At 52.1% G+C, this 16,686-nt stretch overlaps 1 protein-coding gene across 1 annotated transcript in view; it reads right to left on the bottom strand.

Annotated features, from left to right (window-relative positions):
* The window catches only part of syne1b (spectrin repeat containing, nuclear envelope 1b), a 49,038-nt gene that overhangs the window by 4,910 nt on the left and 27,442 nt on the right, over positions 1–16,686 (bottom strand). Inside the window, exons 80-135 of the mRNA XM_037240621.1 lie at positions 16,425–16,643; positions 16,089–16,357; positions 15,853–16,018; positions 15,589–15,744; positions 15,368–15,520; positions 15,092–15,274; positions 14,872–15,009; positions 14,498–14,683; positions 14,303–14,425; positions 14,053–14,235; positions 13,831–13,974; positions 13,614–13,769; positions 13,135–13,275; positions 12,633–12,746; positions 12,410–12,571; positions 12,108–12,311; positions 11,783–11,950; positions 10,973–11,176; positions 10,754–10,885; positions 10,580–10,680; positions 10,348–10,501; positions 10,146–10,259; positions 9,898–10,056; positions 9,537–9,746; positions 9,191–9,292; positions 9,013–9,132; positions 8,747–8,947; positions 8,454–8,627; positions 8,253–8,384; positions 7,932–8,128; positions 7,677–7,809; positions 7,431–7,613; positions 7,137–7,286; positions 6,886–7,062; positions 6,650–6,805; positions 6,430–6,585; positions 6,192–6,362; positions 5,992–6,125; positions 5,702–5,906; positions 5,412–5,594; positions 5,192–5,338; positions 4,972–5,126; positions 4,708–4,855; positions 4,526–4,620; positions 4,206–4,440; positions 3,933–4,127; positions 3,729–3,854; positions 3,501–3,656; positions 2,836–2,994; positions 2,450–2,616; positions 2,018–2,368; positions 1,794–1,944; positions 1,456–1,638; positions 1,166–1,303; positions 840–1,031; positions 295–640 (exon numbers count right to left, since the gene is read on the bottom strand). Coding sequence (XP_037096516.1) covers positions 295–640; positions 840–1,031; positions 1,166–1,303; positions 1,456–1,638; positions 1,794–1,944; positions 2,018–2,368; positions 2,450–2,616; positions 2,836–2,994; positions 3,501–3,656; positions 3,729–3,854; positions 3,933–4,127; positions 4,206–4,440; positions 4,526–4,620; positions 4,708–4,855; positions 4,972–5,126; positions 5,192–5,338; positions 5,412–5,594; positions 5,702–5,906; positions 5,992–6,125; positions 6,192–6,362; positions 6,430–6,585; positions 6,650–6,805; positions 6,886–7,062; positions 7,137–7,286; positions 7,431–7,613; positions 7,677–7,809; positions 7,932–8,128; positions 8,253–8,384; positions 8,454–8,627; positions 8,747–8,947; positions 9,013–9,132; positions 9,191–9,292; positions 9,537–9,746; positions 9,898–10,056; positions 10,146–10,259; positions 10,348–10,501; positions 10,580–10,680; positions 10,754–10,885; positions 10,973–11,176; positions 11,783–11,950; positions 12,108–12,311; positions 12,410–12,571; positions 12,633–12,746; positions 13,135–13,275; positions 13,614–13,769; positions 13,831–13,974; positions 14,053–14,235; positions 14,303–14,425; positions 14,498–14,683; positions 14,872–15,009; positions 15,092–15,274; positions 15,368–15,520; positions 15,589–15,744; positions 15,853–16,018; positions 16,089–16,357; positions 16,425–16,643 — 9,457 coding nt within the window. The remainder of the gene's footprint in view (positions 1–294; positions 641–839; positions 1,032–1,165; positions 1,304–1,455; positions 1,639–1,793; positions 1,945–2,017; positions 2,369–2,449; positions 2,617–2,835; positions 2,995–3,500; positions 3,657–3,728; positions 3,855–3,932; positions 4,128–4,205; positions 4,441–4,525; positions 4,621–4,707; positions 4,856–4,971; positions 5,127–5,191; positions 5,339–5,411; positions 5,595–5,701; positions 5,907–5,991; positions 6,126–6,191; positions 6,363–6,429; positions 6,586–6,649; positions 6,806–6,885; positions 7,063–7,136; positions 7,287–7,430; positions 7,614–7,676; positions 7,810–7,931; positions 8,129–8,252; positions 8,385–8,453; positions 8,628–8,746; positions 8,948–9,012; positions 9,133–9,190; positions 9,293–9,536; positions 9,747–9,897; positions 10,057–10,145; positions 10,260–10,347; positions 10,502–10,579; positions 10,681–10,753; positions 10,886–10,972; positions 11,177–11,782; positions 11,951–12,107; positions 12,312–12,409; positions 12,572–12,632; positions 12,747–13,134; positions 13,276–13,613; positions 13,770–13,830; positions 13,975–14,052; positions 14,236–14,302; positions 14,426–14,497; positions 14,684–14,871; positions 15,010–15,091; positions 15,275–15,367; positions 15,521–15,588; positions 15,745–15,852; positions 16,019–16,088; positions 16,358–16,424; positions 16,644–16,686) is intronic.

Raw genomic sequence — 16,686 nt, 5'->3', positions numbered from 1 at the left:
CACATTGTCAAGCACACACACGTTCAGCACCCGGCCATTTTACACGACATGTGATACTTGACTTTTTGAGGCCTCCACATCATCAGTGAGATTTTTTGGAGCGTGTTGAAAAGCCAGATGTGTGCTATTAATACATCTGCTTCACAAATAATCCACAAGAGGGCAGTAATTTAATGACCAGACCTCTTTCCAGCGAGGCTGAAAGATGGCTGAGATGAGGCGCAGGGGTGTTTGCTCATAATTAAAAAAAGAAAAAAGGAAATCAAATAATTATAAATCATATGAGGTGCTGACCTGACAAAGCGGAGGCAGGCGGCCGCAGGAAGTCTCCCTCCTCAATCTGCTGCTCCCGGAGGGCCCGACTGGCGCTCTCCAGGCCGCGGCTCAGGTCGTAGTCGTGGTCCCACTCCAGCGGGATGGAGTCCACGCTGGCCGGCGTGTCCCGGCCCGAGCGCTCCGTCCGCAGCTGCGCTGCCAGCGAGGCCGCTGAGCGTCCCGATGAGGGCAGCGGCGACAGGAAGCCGTCGCCCAGGCGCTCGCTCCACAGCGGCAAGCCCGACAGGTCGCCTGACAAGTCGGCGGCCTCGTCCAGCTCCAGCTCGCGGTCCGAAAGAGACGCTTCGGCGTCGTCCTCGGCCAGCTGCAGGACAATTGCAATGGACCCGTGAGGACTACACACTGAAGAGCAAATTGACAACCACACATAAATATTTATACTGAACGGTAATTGCCAATAGAGAGGGTCCAAGATGGCGGCAGAGTACTACTTTTTTCTAACTGAAGCTCCTCGGCTCCCTTCAACATACATACATCCATCCTGGGACTGTTTAAGGTCTTACGGGCAGTCGTATGAGCTTCTTGTAGTATCTCTCGACCCGTCCGAAGACCTCCTGGCAGTAGCGCTGCAGCTCCTCCAGTTCCTCCTCGATGACGGCGGCGTCCAGCGGCTCGCTCTTCTCGATCAGTGCCCCGCCCTGGTGGAAGATGCCCTCAATCTTGGCCGTGGTCAGCGAGATCTCCTGCTGGAAGGACTGTGGGACCAGAAAACGGCTCACTAACCGTGTACAAAAAAAACGTGGTGCGCGCTATTTTTCCAATATTTGTATGTGCAGTCTTTTGTTATCCATCCAACCCAACATTGAATTGTTGCTCTGCAGCCACTCACCCGGAGCTGTTTGATCTTGGCTTGGATGTCGCACTCAGAGAAGTGCTCGATGTTGGTGAGCTGCAGGTCCATCTCGGTCAGCCACACCAGGATGCCATCCCTGGCCGTCTCAAACTCCTCCCTCTGACTGATGAAGTGCTGCACAGGCAAAGGAAAAACGCTCCTTGTCAGTCAGAATACAAACAAACTCAGTTGCAAGAAGTAGGTCAGCCTTTTGGAATGAGTGAGGACTGCTTTGCTGACTCAGGGCCTGGATAGAAGCCGCGTGAGCCAGTGGTCATGGTCCCCACCTTGAGCCGGCGGAGGATGGCTGCCACCCTCTTCTGCAGGTTGTCCCAGCGCTGGTTGGTGCTGTGCGCCATCTCCTTCAGGCCGCCGCAAGCGTCGGTGCGGTTTTCTCTGGCCAGCCGGCGGTACTGCTTGTTCAGCAATTCCAGCTGCGTCAGGTTTTCGTGGACCTGACGCTGGAAAGTCTGCGGACATGCGGCGAGACAAACCGCAAAGGTCTCTTCTCCTAAAAGGGCGACTGAGGTATATACTGAGGCTTTGTTTTTCTTGTAAAAAATCTTGATTGATTAAAATGACAATGATATGTCTTGTAAATACTCCTTTATCATAAATTGTGCACCTCAAATTTCTTGAGTTCCTCCTTGGCTTCGGTGTACAAAACACCCGAGGAGTTGGGTAACGCGGCCGTCTCCTCAGAAGCGGCCAGCCATTCCTCAAAGCGGTTCACGTCCTCCAGGAATTTCTGCCACAAGCGCCACGTTTCCTCAATCCTGCAAACCGACGTGCACTTTGGTTAATTATCAGAGGTGATCAGCGAGCAAAGAGTCAAAGACGAGGTCCTACTTGAGCCTCCTTTCCATGGAGGAGGTGCAGATGCTCCTCCATCGGCGGTCCAGACTGCGCGTGGCCTGCTGGATGGAGTCGCACTCGGCGTCGGTGGCGCAGGCGTCGCAGTCGTGCAGCAGAACCTCGCACAGGTTCAGCAACGACGCCACGCCGGTGCTGTGCTTCTCGATGTCGCTCTGAAGCTCCTGCTGTAGGTCGAGCCTCCGCTGAATGTCTTGGAAGTCGCAGGAGTCGTAAGCGATGGGCTGGGATAGCTCGGTCTCGATGTGGGCCAGCCAGGTACGCAGGCTGCTCATGTTCTTGTCCAACTGCTGCACTGCCACCAGGGTTTCCCTCAGCTTCTTCACCCTGACGACAGCAAACGCGCCGGAGATTGAAAATGGAGCTGGTGGATTCGTCGAGTTGAAAGTGTCTTGTCGGTCGCCTCACCTAGCGCCGATTAGGTCCAGGAGGTGCTGCCAGCGGTCGTTGACTTTGGCGAGCTTGTGTTGGATTTCGGCGGCCTTGCTCGGGTGGCTGGCCCGGGCCAGGCGCTCTCCCAGCTGGTGGAGGTGCAGCTTGTTCTCCTCGGCCACGGAGATCTCCTCCTGGTAGTCCTGACAACAACACACCACAGACATTACAATTTGGTAACTTGTGCCAACACATACATAAAACAAACACAAATGGGATGGAACCCTGGGGAAACAACTCGAATGAGAACAGCAGGGGCTCCAAAATTGAACCTTGTGGAATAGGCCCATAAGATGGTGCTGCAGTGGAACTCAGAGCAACCAAAACTAACACAAAAAAAAGTCCTAATGTGGGCTCCTTACCTTCCGCAGCCGCTCGATCATCTCCTCGATGCTGACGTCTCCATTTTGCGACACCTTGCTCTCCATGCTGGTGAGCCACTCACACAGCTCCTTGTACTTGTCATGAAAGGCACTCCACTCGTTCAGCTTGTCGGCCACCTGCTGCCCGCGTAAGTTTAGCTGCCAAGATAGAAAGACATTGGCCAAGTCGAGCGAGGCGCTGAGAGTAGCACTGAGTGGTTTTGTGTGTTTCCTGTCTCTCTGTTGTGAAGCACAAACAGGATGCAGTGCACAATCTTTCAGTGCAGCTGTTTCATCAACTTTGCAAATAGGAAATAGACTTCGAGATTTTTTAAACTAAAAAATTGTTCTTGGTCAATTCAGATCGATCCAAAATATTCAACCCATCCAGAATTTCTTGGGAACTATTATCCATACTCCAATTATAATCACATTTCCAAAACTGCACACTTCAAAATTCCCTTATTTCGCAAGAAAATTCCCACATAAAAAAAAACACCTTCACAAAATCTTAATTTCAAAATTCCTACATTTGATAATAAAATTCTCAACTTAAAAACTATCTGACGCATTAATCTCCATCTTCCATATTGCTTGATCACTTTAGACCGTTTCAAAGTCTCACGCACGACATTTAAACAACCCAAGTGATGTGCATGCGTCACCTGGTGGCAGATTTCCTCCCACATGCGCTGCAGCAGCTCAATGCGCTCCTGCAGCACGCACAGGTCCTCGGCGCTGATGTAGCACGACAGCGACTCCCTCAGGACAGTCAGGTGGGCCAGATCGCCAGTCCAGCCTTCGATGGCGCCCTCCAAGTCCTGATAAATGGCGGAGGCGCCCGTGTGACGTACAGTAAGTCCAAACGTGGGAAAGGACCGGATCCGGTGTACCTTGCAGCGCATCTGCTGCGCCTGCAGGTCGTCGTGATGATCGGGAAGAGGCTGAGAGAGTTGTCGCTTGAAGGCCCGAAGCTTCTCCAGAGATGCGCCGATGCCTTTGTCACAGCGGTCCCAGTCCTGTTGTCACACAAGGCGAGTTTGTGATATCTGGATTCCATTTCGTAAAGATACTTTAGCAATGAAGGTGTGCTGCACCTTCAACAAGGTGCTGAGTTGCCTCCGCATTTCCTCCAATCGTCCGCTGGTCCGCTTCCAGCGCTGCTGGACGTCGGTCAGCTCGGCCTGCAAAGCGGCCTCGGCTCGGCTGTCGGCCGACAGCAGCAGCTGTCTACCGGCCTCCACCGTCAGGATGTAGCTGCCCTGCTGCCGCTGCAGCACCTTCTCCTTCAGCTGCAGACACACACACACAAGACAGAAACTTTAGCGAGGCTGGCCCATATGGACAGCTAAAACTGCCCGGTTCTGGACCTGGAGGGCATCCAGCATGGAGCGAGCTTGCTGCAGAGGAACGGATGTCCCGGGCCGAAGCCCCTCGGCCGGTTGGGAGAGGTCCACGAGCCACTTGCGCAGCTTGTCCAGCATCTCGCGGTAGCGCTGCCACTGGCGCACCAAGCCGTCAATGATGCCGCGCCTCTGCTGGGCGCGCCGCACAACGCCCTGCCACTGGTTGCTCAGCAGGGCCAGTTTCAGATTGAACTCATTCCTGCACAATCCAATCCAGGAACAAAACAATATATATACACACACACAACATATATATGGACGGATTCAAAGTCTGTAAAGCCGACCGGTCATCCACTTGGCCCTGTTCCAGCATCCTTTGTCCATCGCAGATGATGGAGTGGAGGATCTGCTGGCGACTGAACATCTCAGCCTGGAATAACTGCAAGACAGCAAACCGTGTCCATGGATAATAATAAAAAAATAAAAATTCCAAACATCCTGAGGGAGTCAGAGAAAGGCTAGGAACCTCGTGGGCCTTCTGCTGTTCCATCAAACTTTGATAGTTTCCGGAGATTTCCACAGCTAGATTCTGCTCCGTTTGGACCAAGAACTCCATCCACGTCTCACACTTTTCCAAGAAGGTCTGCTGCTGAAGCAGGAAGGACTGCAGTTTGCTGGAGGAAAAGAAAAGCCACAAGCCTTGAGCATGAGGCTGGTGGATCTGACAGAGGGCAGGCTGCGCCGCAGTGGGAGTGTCCTCTCAAGGCACAGATGACGATGAACTTCTTACCTAAATCTCTCGGTGGTCTGCGCCGAGGCGGCCGACCAGCTCCTGTTCAGGTTCTGCATACGTTTGATCTCGGAATCGTTGAGCGGGAGCCGATAACCCAGCTCGTTGAGACGCTCCAATTCCGGCGCCAAGCTGCTGAACTTCATCATCAGTCGCTGTTGAAAGACAACGCTTATGTCCGCAAAAGTCGCTGCAAAGATTTTTGTTTTGTTTTGCAAACCTTCAGCTCCTGCATACGCTCTTGGATGAGGTTCAGGTCAGTGGAGCCGTTCGGGTCGTGCACCCTCAGGGCCTCCTCCGCTTCCACCACCCAGTCCCCTAAAGCGTCCAGCTGGCAGTTAAAGGTTTCGTAGTCGTGGACGCCGGTCTAGAAGGGTGAGGAGACAAACTCAAAGCTCAGAACACACGTCACGTTGATGCTTGACGCAAAGGTTGCGCACCTGTAGTGTGACGAGTTGCCTGTTGAGTGCTTGCTCCAGCGCCGCCAGCCGCTGAGAAAGTGCCAGGTGGTCCGATTGAATGGCGGAGGCGGCCGGGGTGTCCACCTGCTGCTTCAGCTGATCTCCCAGTTCGCGGAGAACCTGCAGGGAGGCTTGCACCGGGACGTGGGAATGGAGAACCTCCTGCCAAACAAACCAAAAAAAATCATTTAAAGCGTGAGAGGGGTAAAAGTCTAAAAACAGACTTGATTTTCACGTCTGGGTTTGTCATGTGTCCAAAGCGCACGTACGCCGCAGTTTTGGATCCAGGCGGACACGTGCTCATCAGCCATGTCCTCGCCGCACGCCGCCTTGAGGAGCTGCTCGGCTTTCTCCTCCTGGAGCAGGACGCTGGCGCAGTTCTGCTGGTGAAGGTCCTTGTAGCCTTGCCACAGTTGCTGGAGAGCTTTGCTGCTCCTCAGTCGCTCGGATATCTCCTCCAGGAGGCCGGACCACCTGAGGAGGACATGGAGCGCTTCAAGGAAGGAAGGGCTTGACGTTCATCGGCCAGACGGTGCTCAGGTGAAATCAATGGAGTCACCTTGCGTTGGCGTCCTTGAGGGCGTGCCTGAGGGAATCCGACACTGATGGGTGACACTCTTTCAGCAGCTGCTGGGTGATAGCACCGAACCTCCTCAGACTGCTCTCCTGCTTCTCCAGTTCCTCTCGCAAAGCCTGTAGACGGCACACCGATGACCGGATCGGATGCAGCCGTCGCATCCGAGCGAAGACAAATCATACCTGCAGACTTTGCACTTGCTGCTGGACGGCCTCCAAGGAACCGGTGAGGAGGCGGAAACGTGAGACGGAATACCGGCCTTCCGTCAAGTAGCCGTTAATCTCTTCTGAAGCGCGTTTGTAAAGACTCCACTGATCCGAAACCGACGTCAGGCTGATCTTCAGCTGGCCGATCTGGACATTTTGTTCTTAAGTTTGGTTTTCGAAGAAAATAATCAAGACAGGAATGGAAGCAACATACGAGGTGGTCCAGATTGGCCCAGGTGTGGTTGACGCCCTGGAGGGTCTCCATGACGATAGCGCAGGCCTCATCGGTTTTGTTCTGAACAAGAGCGCAGCCCTGCTCTTCAACCCGCTCCAGTTCTTTTTCTTTGTCCCTCATCAGCTCCTCCATTTCCTGAAAAATAGATTTTGGAGTTTTGACCGGCTCTTCAAGAAGGCCGACAACATGTGAGGGCTACCTGGCAGTCCTTGAGCGCATTCTGCACTGACATCAGGTCCTCAATTCTGTGCTTCCTCTTCAGCCGCTCTTCTTGAGTTCCCATCCAGGACTTCAGAGTCTGAACGCTGCTCTCATACTCCAGCCACATCTGCAGCAGGCTCTCCAGGAACTGGATCTGTCAAACAAATTTTCCACCTTCTATTTTTTGTTGTTGTGCCATAGATGCAAGTTGAGTTTCATTCCCCGCTGCCTCACCCGCTCACTGATGCGACCCTGCAGGATCTGCCAGCGCTTGTTCATGACGCCGAGACGCTCGGCAAAGTCGGTTTTGTCGCTGCGCTTGCTCTCCACGTCGTGACCGCTGAGGTGCAGCACCGACTGGTTGACAAAGTCCACCGTCAACTGCTTGCAGCTTAAATCCACCCTGACGCCCTGAGAAATGGCAAATGTACTGTTCGAGTCGCCGTGGCAACCTTCTCGCATAGCAAAACCACTTTCAAGGCCACCTTGTATTTCTGCAAGTAGTCCTGGATCACATGTGATCCGACGGCACTCTTGAGGTTTTCTTCATCCTCCTCAATGACATTCTCCATCAGCGATATCCAATTGAACAGCTCTGAGATGGCGTGGCGGGAGGCCAGCTTCTCCATTTGGATCTGAGGAACAAATGGACATCAATTACATACACATTTAATTTCTCTGTCAGCAAAAACTGAAATGGCAAAAATTTGTTCCGGCCCACTAAAACCTACTCAACCGTTTTCAGCGAGGAGTAAAGTCAAGGTCGGAGGGGTAGGTACCTGATGGAGCTTCTCCTGCACCACCGGTATGCGTGTGAACAATTCACTCCACTGATTGTCGATGCGGGCCAGGTCTGAGCGCAGCGCTACCGTGTCCACCTTTTTTAGTCTCAGGAGTTGGTTTCCGTCAGAGAGCACAGAACTCTTCAGGCCGGACTTGCTCTCCGCTTCCTTGGAAAACTCCTGAGATGGAGCGCAATCTTGAGAACGACAGCATGATGGTGACGTGATAAGCAGTGACCTCACCAGAAAAGCGGAGAGCTGCTCTCTGACTGTTTCCAACTCCTGCGGGACCAAGAGTGCTTGCGTGTTCCAAAACTCCAGACGCTCCAGGGCAGACTGGAGCCATTCGCTCAGCTCCCCGCACTGTCTCTGATAGCTAGGGAGAAAAAAATTAGACTGAGCATTCTCGATTAATTCTCTATTTTCATCCATAGCTGCCACAGTTCCGATTCAAGACATTTATTGTGGATCCACAGCGCATCTGATGATGTCCCTGACCTAGTCCAGTGTTTGAGGATGGCCTCCAGACGCTGCAGTTCCTTTGTGACTTTGCCGGTGCTGTCCAGCCAGTGCTCGCCCAGAACCGCCAATTGGTTCTCCAACGCGGGACAGCAGACGGACAGCAGGAGACGTTTGCCTTCTGCCAGAACCTGGTGCAGTTTGTGTTGGTGCTCCGTGAGCTTCCCCTTCAGAGCCTGGAAGAGGGACTCGAGTCACATTTTTTGCAAAGGTGGCAAAAGTATTACAACAGATACTTCAGTAAAAAGGCCAAGTAGAGGACTTGGATAAAATGGCAGATTCATTTTCTCCTCGTTGTACCTGATACAGTGAAATCCGCTCCATCAGTTTCTCCTCCGTCTCTTCCACTAATGCCACTGCAGGGATACTCTCCTCGACAGCCTCCAACTGGCCATCCAGGCTTTGGTAATCCTGCACCAAGTGACGCCAACTCTGACAAAGAGAATACAGGAAATGCTTTGTCAGCATTTTTTGCTGGTGAAGAGAGCCTTGTTGTCTTACCTCCAGAATGCCTTCCAGCTCAACACCTTTGCTGTGTGCCAGCTGGAGGACGCTCTGAGCCTGGTCTAAGGTCTCCTCCAGCACCCGGCTCTCTTTGGGAAGCATCAGCCCGCTAATTTTCCCATAGTAGGTCTCAGTTAAAATCATATGTGACTCCAGGCCCTGGAAAAACTCCTAAAAGACAACCACAGATTTTGGAGAAGAACCAATGATGATTAAACTCAACATATACAGCTTTTTTTAAATTTGATTATCCATACATATCATACAAATCATGTAACAAAAAGTCTGACCTTGTGTTTGTCCAGGTGACTCTGGACTTCCTCGGCTGAGCTGGCGATGATCCTCTGGTCGGCAGCCATCTTGCCCTTGGCCGTGTCCACCAGGTCAGCAAGGTCCTGCAGGGCCCGCTCGTACTGCAGCTTGAGTGCCACGTTCTGGTTCAGCCCGCTGCGCCGAGTGCCTACGGTCATCATCAGCTCCTCGTAGGCATCCTGACCCCCCAAAAAAACAAGACTAGTACTTTGATTTACAAATGCCCCAACTTCGTTCATCTAACCTGAAGCTTCAGTATTTTATCTGTTGATATCTGATCGGCTTGCAATGAAGCTCCTCTGCTTTTCAGTTCTGCAATCTTCTGTTCAAATTCTTTCAGGTTGTCCTCTGTGCTGGCAATGACCTGCATAAAAACGAAAGATGCGTAAAAAAATGAAAAATGTAAAAACGTTTTGCCGTACCTGGAGCTGTTCTGAGACTGGTCTGTCCATGGCTTCGGCTAGTACTTGCAAGACCTGGCACTTTGACTCCATTAATGCACTCTGGAGATGTTGCAGTTCAGTCTGTGTACAACAACAAAGCCAAATCATGCAGGACATTGTACAATCAAACAGTCAATTATAAGTTCAAAAAATTGAGAACACAAGAACCATCAGTGTAAAAAAAGATGTGTTTTGTGTTGGTTTGGGGAATTACAAATGTGATGAACAAGCGGGGCCCCAGAACAGAGCCCTGGGGCACACCTCTGGTGCCTTAGGATGGCTGGGAGGTGAATAATTAAAGTTGAATGAACGGATGAACAGCAACCTGGTAGGCTGTGAGTTGGTGAGTCCTAGTCCTCATGTGATCGCAGCTTTGACCCAGAGCAGCGCCCAGAGCTCCCAGTCTCTCTTTCAGGCAGTCCATATTGTCCTCCAGCAAGGCCCGCTCCTCTTGCCTCAAGCCAGATGACGCGGCAAGCAAGGTCTGACTGAGCGCCACGTCCCCTGCCACGCGATGGAGATCCCTCTCCAACGTCTGCAAACCAAACCAGGAACAGTTCAGATCCTGTTTGATCTCTGAGATTGAAGCAAGAATGCTGGATTCCATGAAAGTCTCTCCATAGAGGTTCAGTGACATACAATCACACACATAATATTTCAGGATTTGGCAAGGAAAATGGTTGCACCTCCTGCTTTTCCAGCTGAGTCTCTACGTTATCAGCCAGCAGCAGCGAGTCGGACAAGACCACGTTCTCCACGCCGTCCAGCCAGGAGGAGGTGGATGAGACGGCTGAGTAGAGCTGCTGCTCCATCGTGGACGCCTGCATGGCACTCTCGTCGCCAGGCTGAAAAAGGACAGCAGGGTAAAGTAATAAGTCAGGTGCCTCAAGTCTCCCAACTCGGACTTTTCCGAAACAATAATACAAATTTCAACCTGAGAATGTTCCATTGTTCGCCTGCAACGGTCATAAAGAGCCTTCAGCGATGCGGCGTCAGTTTCAAGTTCTTCTTTCAAAAGCACTGCCGCACACGGAGCACTGGAATAAACCTGCAAAGAAACACAACCAATCTATTCTCTGGCTTTTAAAAACAACTTTTAGTATTTTTGTCTTGCTTTTCGCATGACTCGACTGTACCGTCTGCTTGTGGTCCTGCACCAGGTTCTTTTGCATCAGCTGCACTTTGGTTTTAAGCTCCAGCCGCAGGCTCTCCCACCTTTGCCTCATCTGCTGACGGGCGGCGTCGGCTTCCCGCTCGGCGAGCGCGGCAGCTGAAAACGGCTCGGAAGCGCTGCCAAAAGCGCAAACAAATTTCCATTCACAATGTTCACAGTATTAGCTGAAAACTATTGAGAAGGGCGTTCAGTACGTGGTGCTGCCCGGCGACGCCTGCTGGATGAGGATCTCCTCGCCTCTGCTGGCCACCGACTGAAGCAGCTTCTTCTGCTCTGCGAGCTGCTCCTCCAATTCCTACGCAACGGGGGAGGAAACGAATTTTTTTTCGTCCGAGCGCCGATGCCAACAGCGTGGTTGCGGAACGTACCCTTTGGCTCTGAAGCGTGTCCTGGTGCTGTTGGGAGCGCGTGGTCCGAGCCTGGGCCACCCAGTCCTGAACGCTGGAGCTCTGAGAGAGACTGGAGTCGGACTCGCTGTCCTCCTGCTCTTGCGCGGAGCCCTGCGCACAATTTATCGGCACGTACGGTTTCATGTTTGTGTCTCGTCGGTAGTTTGCGGTTCAAATGTGTTGTCTGAGGAAGCCCACCTGCATGCTGGCATGCTTCTCCTGCAGCATCTTCTGCAGCTCCAGCAAGCCTCCCTTCAACGTGCGCAACCTCCTGGCCAGCCGCTCGGCCTCAGCCCGGGTCTCAGCCCGGGTCTCGGCGCGTCCCCGCAGCAACAGGTTCTCGCTGCGTACGGACAGCACGGAGAGGGCCTGCACCTTCTCCTCAATGTCCAGCAGCATATTCTGCAGCAGCAGGAAGAGGGAGGCCAGCTCAAACATTGTCCATTTCTGTACGGACCTGCGGCTATTCCCGACCGGGGGGCGGCGAGGGCTTTGCCGCTGCCCTTTGACCCGGGCTCCTCTGCTCCGAGTTCTTCTGCCACATCGGCGCTAATCCCTCACGTCGCGTTGATAAAAGACGAAAGCCACGCGTCGAGTGAGATGAAAACGTGCATTTGTTTTCTCGTTTGTCAGTCCTCCCGGCTCTCGAGGATTTCCCGGAGGCTTTGCCACCAATCCCGGCAACGGGATCTATTCGTGGTCAGATGGCGACTCGTGAGGGACTCTGACATAATCTTCTTAAGAGCACTGCTCGTGCTGCTAAGAAGCAAGGCGAGTCAGCCAGCTGGAGGCCTGAGCACGCTTGTTTAAGCAGTGCCCCTCCCACCTCAAAGGTTTTGACTCGGGCCTGCAACATTGTTCACTTTTTTCAAATTCCTGGATTCTAAACAACATTCCCTGACAACAAAACGTGTTTCTGCCTCAAAACTTCACATCAGTGCTTCCAAGCAATGTCGTCTCTTGAAAGGGAAATCATAATAAAACACAGTATGCAAAAAAAAAAAACACCTGACAATGCGTGAGCTGCCCTTCGGCGTCCGTCTCCTGCGTTTCGAGGATGACGGCGGCAGAACATCGCGTCCGGGTCAACCACCGGTCCAGTTCGTCCGCTTGGATCTGAAAACCTCGTATAGCCTCATCCAGGCGTTGACCTTCAAGACGATCGATGACGCGTTCCTGCAGTGGACGGGTTCCACATTAACAAAATTGAAATTGTCTCAATTGTGTGAAATCTTAGCCTGTCTCTATAAACACAAAACTATTATTCAGTTGCATGAATGGCAAGTGAAGTGAAATTGGACCATTTCAGGCAACACACGCGCTATTCTCTTACCTCCAACAGCTGGCGCTTCCCCGAAGCCTTCATGTGGATGGTGGCCATCCTCTCGGCGAGGACGGCCAGGGACGACTGCATGGCCAGCTGGTCGGCCATGTCCGAGTCCACTGCGGAAGCGGCAGCTACGTTCAGGTCGTCGCTGAAGCTCATCTGGAGCCCGTCAATTTCCTCCTGCACGCTCTCAATCTCTTGCATCACGCCCTGCAAAGTCATATAAGATGAAACTATATTCGGCGTTCCAATGTTTTTAGATTAGTCTGTATTTGCCCAAACTGTAGCCAAGTCCAAAAATTGCTGACCTGGTGCATTGTCATGTGACTATCTGGACTGGTGTCAGCCTCCAGGGGCTCGCTCAGCTTGGCCTCCAGCGCTTCCATTTTGGACGAGATGGATTGCAGCGAGGCCTGGTAGCGCTGCTGCTTCTCCAGAGCTTCGTACAGACTTCTTTGCTTCTCGCTGATCTGTCCGCATAGCAGACATGAAAGTGGCTGCAAAGACGGGACCTTCTGCGAGCGTACCTACCACGTTTTTCAACGTCTCCCACGAGCGCTGCAGGTCATCCAGGTTGGCCACAGACTCAAAGGTCGGGTCGTAGAGTTCTTGGACCGGCGCTCTCTTCAGGGCTCCCCTTCCAGCCTGGGAGGATGCATTCAAAGGATTATGACTTGAGGTTTTTTGTGCCTCTACTCATGAGAGACATGCATACCAAATTCCATCTTGTTTGGTGAAACCTGCTTTTCAGCTGATTTTTTTTAGAACAGAGAGTGCTACTGAGCCACAACGGCCACCCAAAACTAACATGGCAGTCTTCCTGTGTCTTTTCAGATATGGCTTCTAGAGACTTTAACGTGGGTCCACTCATGACAGATATTCTCACCAAATTCCATGTTGCTTAGGAAAACTGGCTTTGGCTGAATTTTTTAAAAGGTGCTAGCTACTAAGTTTTTCCCACACATGACTTTATGAGACTTTTTTTTGTGGCTTCACATGGCTATCAAATTTTTAGTCGCTAGGTGAATGTTACCTTAGCAGGAGCAGCATCGCTGAGAGCGAGCGGCGACGGCGAGCGACACGTGGGAGGGGAGGACACGGAGCTGACGGTGCCCTCCTCGCCGGACTCCTCGGTGACGGGAGACAGGAGGGTGTGGCAGCGGCCCGCCGTGATCTGAACGTAGGGTGAGAAACATCACGTAGGGACAATTTGTGGTTTTTTTTGTTTCGCTTCATGACTTGGTGTGTCCTCATTGACTTTCTTTGTTGAAATATATTTTGTTATGTAATGAACAATTTGATTTTGATTGGCTACTTTTCCTGACAAAACAACAGTGTTTTTTACATTTGAATAAATTAAACATTCAATGAATTACTCAATCTATCAATGACCTTGAATTGTAATGAGTGTCATTTCTGAAATCTTGCTCTTTCCTAGTCAACAACCGAAATATTATTATTATTATTGTCGACGTATTTTTACGCATCACTATCGGATTATTCCGATGTTACCGTCACAGTTGTCCTCTCCTCCTCCATCTCGGGCAAGTCCTCGTCGCTGACGGTCAGCAGCAGCGTGGCATGCTTGGCCTTCACCGCCAACATTTTGCACTTGGAGTTGAGGGAGGCGATCTGCTCCTGGTAGCCTTTGATCTTCTGGGCCAGCTCCTGAGAAGAAGAAGAAGTGGTTGGTAGTTGGATTCAGCCTGACCTTGTTGGGTGGAATTACCTCGTGGTGAAGGATCTGCGCCTGTAGCTCCTGGATGCTGCTGGTAGCGATGGGGCGGTCCTGGATGACGCGGTGCGCTTCCTCGATCAAGCCCTGCAGTTCCTTCACTTCTTGTTCGTACTGCTCGTACTGCACCACTGCCTCCTGGAGATTTTTTTGCAAAAATTGATTTGGATAAAGATAAAGGCACGAGCGAGCGTCCATTTTTGAAACTTGGTCAACCTGAAGGATGTTGCACTGCTGGATGGCTACGTGCTGCAGGTGGCTGGCCTCTTGCTGCAGACGGAGCGCTGTGCGACAAACAGCCAGGTTGGGCATCGCCTCTTCGGGCACCCGCAGGGCGCTCTGGCACAGCTGCACCGCCTGCACCTGCTGCTTCAAACTCTCCATGTCTGCCATCAAATGCTGAAAAAAAGGGTGTCCATCAAATGTTGAAAAACTGGCACAGGGCTTGCCTTCTCCTGTCTCCCACCTGTCTCTGCAGCAGTTGTTCTTTGAGGCTCTGGCCTGCCAGCTCAGGCGACGTTAGCGTGGACTGGACCTGCTCCAGAGCGACGTGTAACGCCATCACCTCGCATTCCAGCGCTTCCATACTCTGAGGACGTGGGGGATTCTGTTAGACAAATGTCAAAAACATGACGAAGAGCAGCAACTGAGTCCTCCGCACCTTCTCGGCGTCCTCCAAGCTCTGCAGCCGCGTCTTGATGCTCTGCTGGAGCTCCTCTGTGTGTCGGCTGAGCTCGCACACTTGCCGGTTCATGGACTCCACCTGCAGGACCTCTGACAGGAGTTCCACTTTCTCCGCCATGGATTCCAGGTCACCGTGGAGCTCGCGGGACTCTCGCAGGACGGCCTGGCGAGGAGACCGAAACAGCGTTTGTAGGTGAAGGATGGGAATCAATGGTTTAGATAACTTTTTGCATTGAAGATTATCCATATGCTCGACAGGAAATATCCAAACAGATTAATGGATGGATAAAATAATTGTTTGTTGCAGCCCCACGGAACTCTTGAGGACTCCCACCTACTGGTGCCACCCACCTGGTACATGCGTATCTGCTCCTGGAGGTGAAGCGACGAGTTCCAGATAACGTTGGCCCTCACCAGGCTCTTGGCTTTCTCCGACCACCTCACAATGAAGTCCAGCATCTCGTGGTATTCGTCTAAATAGCAAACAGCCTGGACAGCAAAGAAAAACGGACATGGCTGTGCAATGAACCCTCACGTACTTTTTCAAAGTTTCAGATGAACGGTTGAAAACCTTTTTGAGCCAGTTGTTGCGGCAGTCAGCCAGTCGGGTGGTGTGATGGTGCATCTCTGAAAGCTTCCCGATGGCGTCGCTCAGCTGCTTTGCCAGCAGAGGGTTGCGGCGGCTGAACTCCTGCACTCCCGCGTCCAGCTCGGCGAGAGTACGACCGCAGGAGTCCAAGTCCTCGGCTAGACTCTGAAAGCATTAAAAAAACAACAACAAAAAAAAACATCAGACTGTTTGGTGACAAACCTTACAGCCACTGCTGGAGGTAAATCGGTGCTCTACCTTGACTTCTTCTTTGGCTTGGTCAACCTCTGGTGATTTGTCCTTAAATTTGTCAGAGATGGCTTTGAGCTTCTCAGACACCTCGTGGATACGAGAATTGAACTCTTCCTTAATTTCTCTGGTTTTCTGGATGTCTCTTTCTTTGGACAGAACCTGGAACGCACCAAATACAAAAAATACTGCAGAGTCTAGAATGGACCTCGAGAAAATTTGAAGCGCACCTGATCTTCAATGGCCCCCAAAGCCAGCGAGACCTCGGCCAACTGCATGGAGATTTCAGAAGGCAGGATGGTGTAGAGATCCAGGTACTTGCTCTGTTGCTGCTCGGCTAGTTTGTCCACGTTTTGACGGTAGGTGATCACGTCTCCATGGACCACCTGCACAAAATTAGATGAAGCTTCGTCAAACAAAAAAAATATCATAATATTCTTAGATCAATATCTCAAGGTAATCAATCCACTTGGTAAGTCCACTTTTCTTGGTACCTCCAGTTCCTGAAGCAGCGAGTCAATGTCAGGCGAGGGGTTGAAAAGAAGCTCCCTGGTCTCCTGGATCCAGGCTTTCACCACGCTGAGTTCTCGCTCAACTTCCTCTCTGTCTCTCAGTTCCTGAGTGGCCTGAGCTCGCTTGGTCCTGGATTGTGTCAGGAGGCTATGCCAAAACACAAAGAAATGACACCAGAAGAAATGAAGTCAACAAGACAGCCGTGTGGCGTTAGTACCCGTCCATCTGGTCCTGCACAGCCCGGATCTCCTTCAGACTGGGGAGCTCTTCTTGCTCACTGGTGGGTGAGGGCACCTCCACGTCATGCAGCAGGCTGAGGGCGTACTGGCGCAGCAGAGTCAGCGACGACAGCTCTCTCTCCAAGTCTTGGCTCAGAACGTCATGCTGCTCCAGCAGAGACTGCAGCGTGGCCTTGGAAGACTTCTCCACCGCGCTGTCCGGCACCCGACCCCGGAGCTCATCGGCAACCGCTCGCACCTTTGTCATCTTTTGCCAATGACGCGTTGCGGTCAGTACTTGTCACTAGGCTGGTTTCCGTCCATCCCGGACTTACCTTCTCTCTGAATGTCCTCCACTCCTGCGCCGTGTCCTCAAGAACTCGCTCCTGGCCGCGGGCCACGCTTCGGAGTCTGGTCCAACGTTGCCACACGGTGGTCATGGAGCGACTGATGGTGGCCTTGCTGGCGTCGCTGCCCACCTGCTCCAGCTGAGCCGCTTGCTCCTCCAGACCGTTCAGCTTCTCGTGAAAGCCGTTGACGAGCGAGACCAGGGACTACAAAAAAAAAAAAACAGACAAGAAGGTACTGCACTGGCTG

Source organism: Syngnathus acus, chromosome 22, assembly GCF_901709675.1.
Source record: "Syngnathus acus chromosome 22, fSynAcu1.2, whole genome shotgun sequence".
NCBI classification, from domain to species: domain Eukaryota; kingdom Metazoa; phylum Chordata; class Actinopteri; order Syngnathiformes; family Syngnathidae; genus Syngnathus; species Syngnathus acus.
Note: the sequence above shows the minus strand (reverse complement) of the source record. Positions and strands in the feature narration are given on the sequence as shown.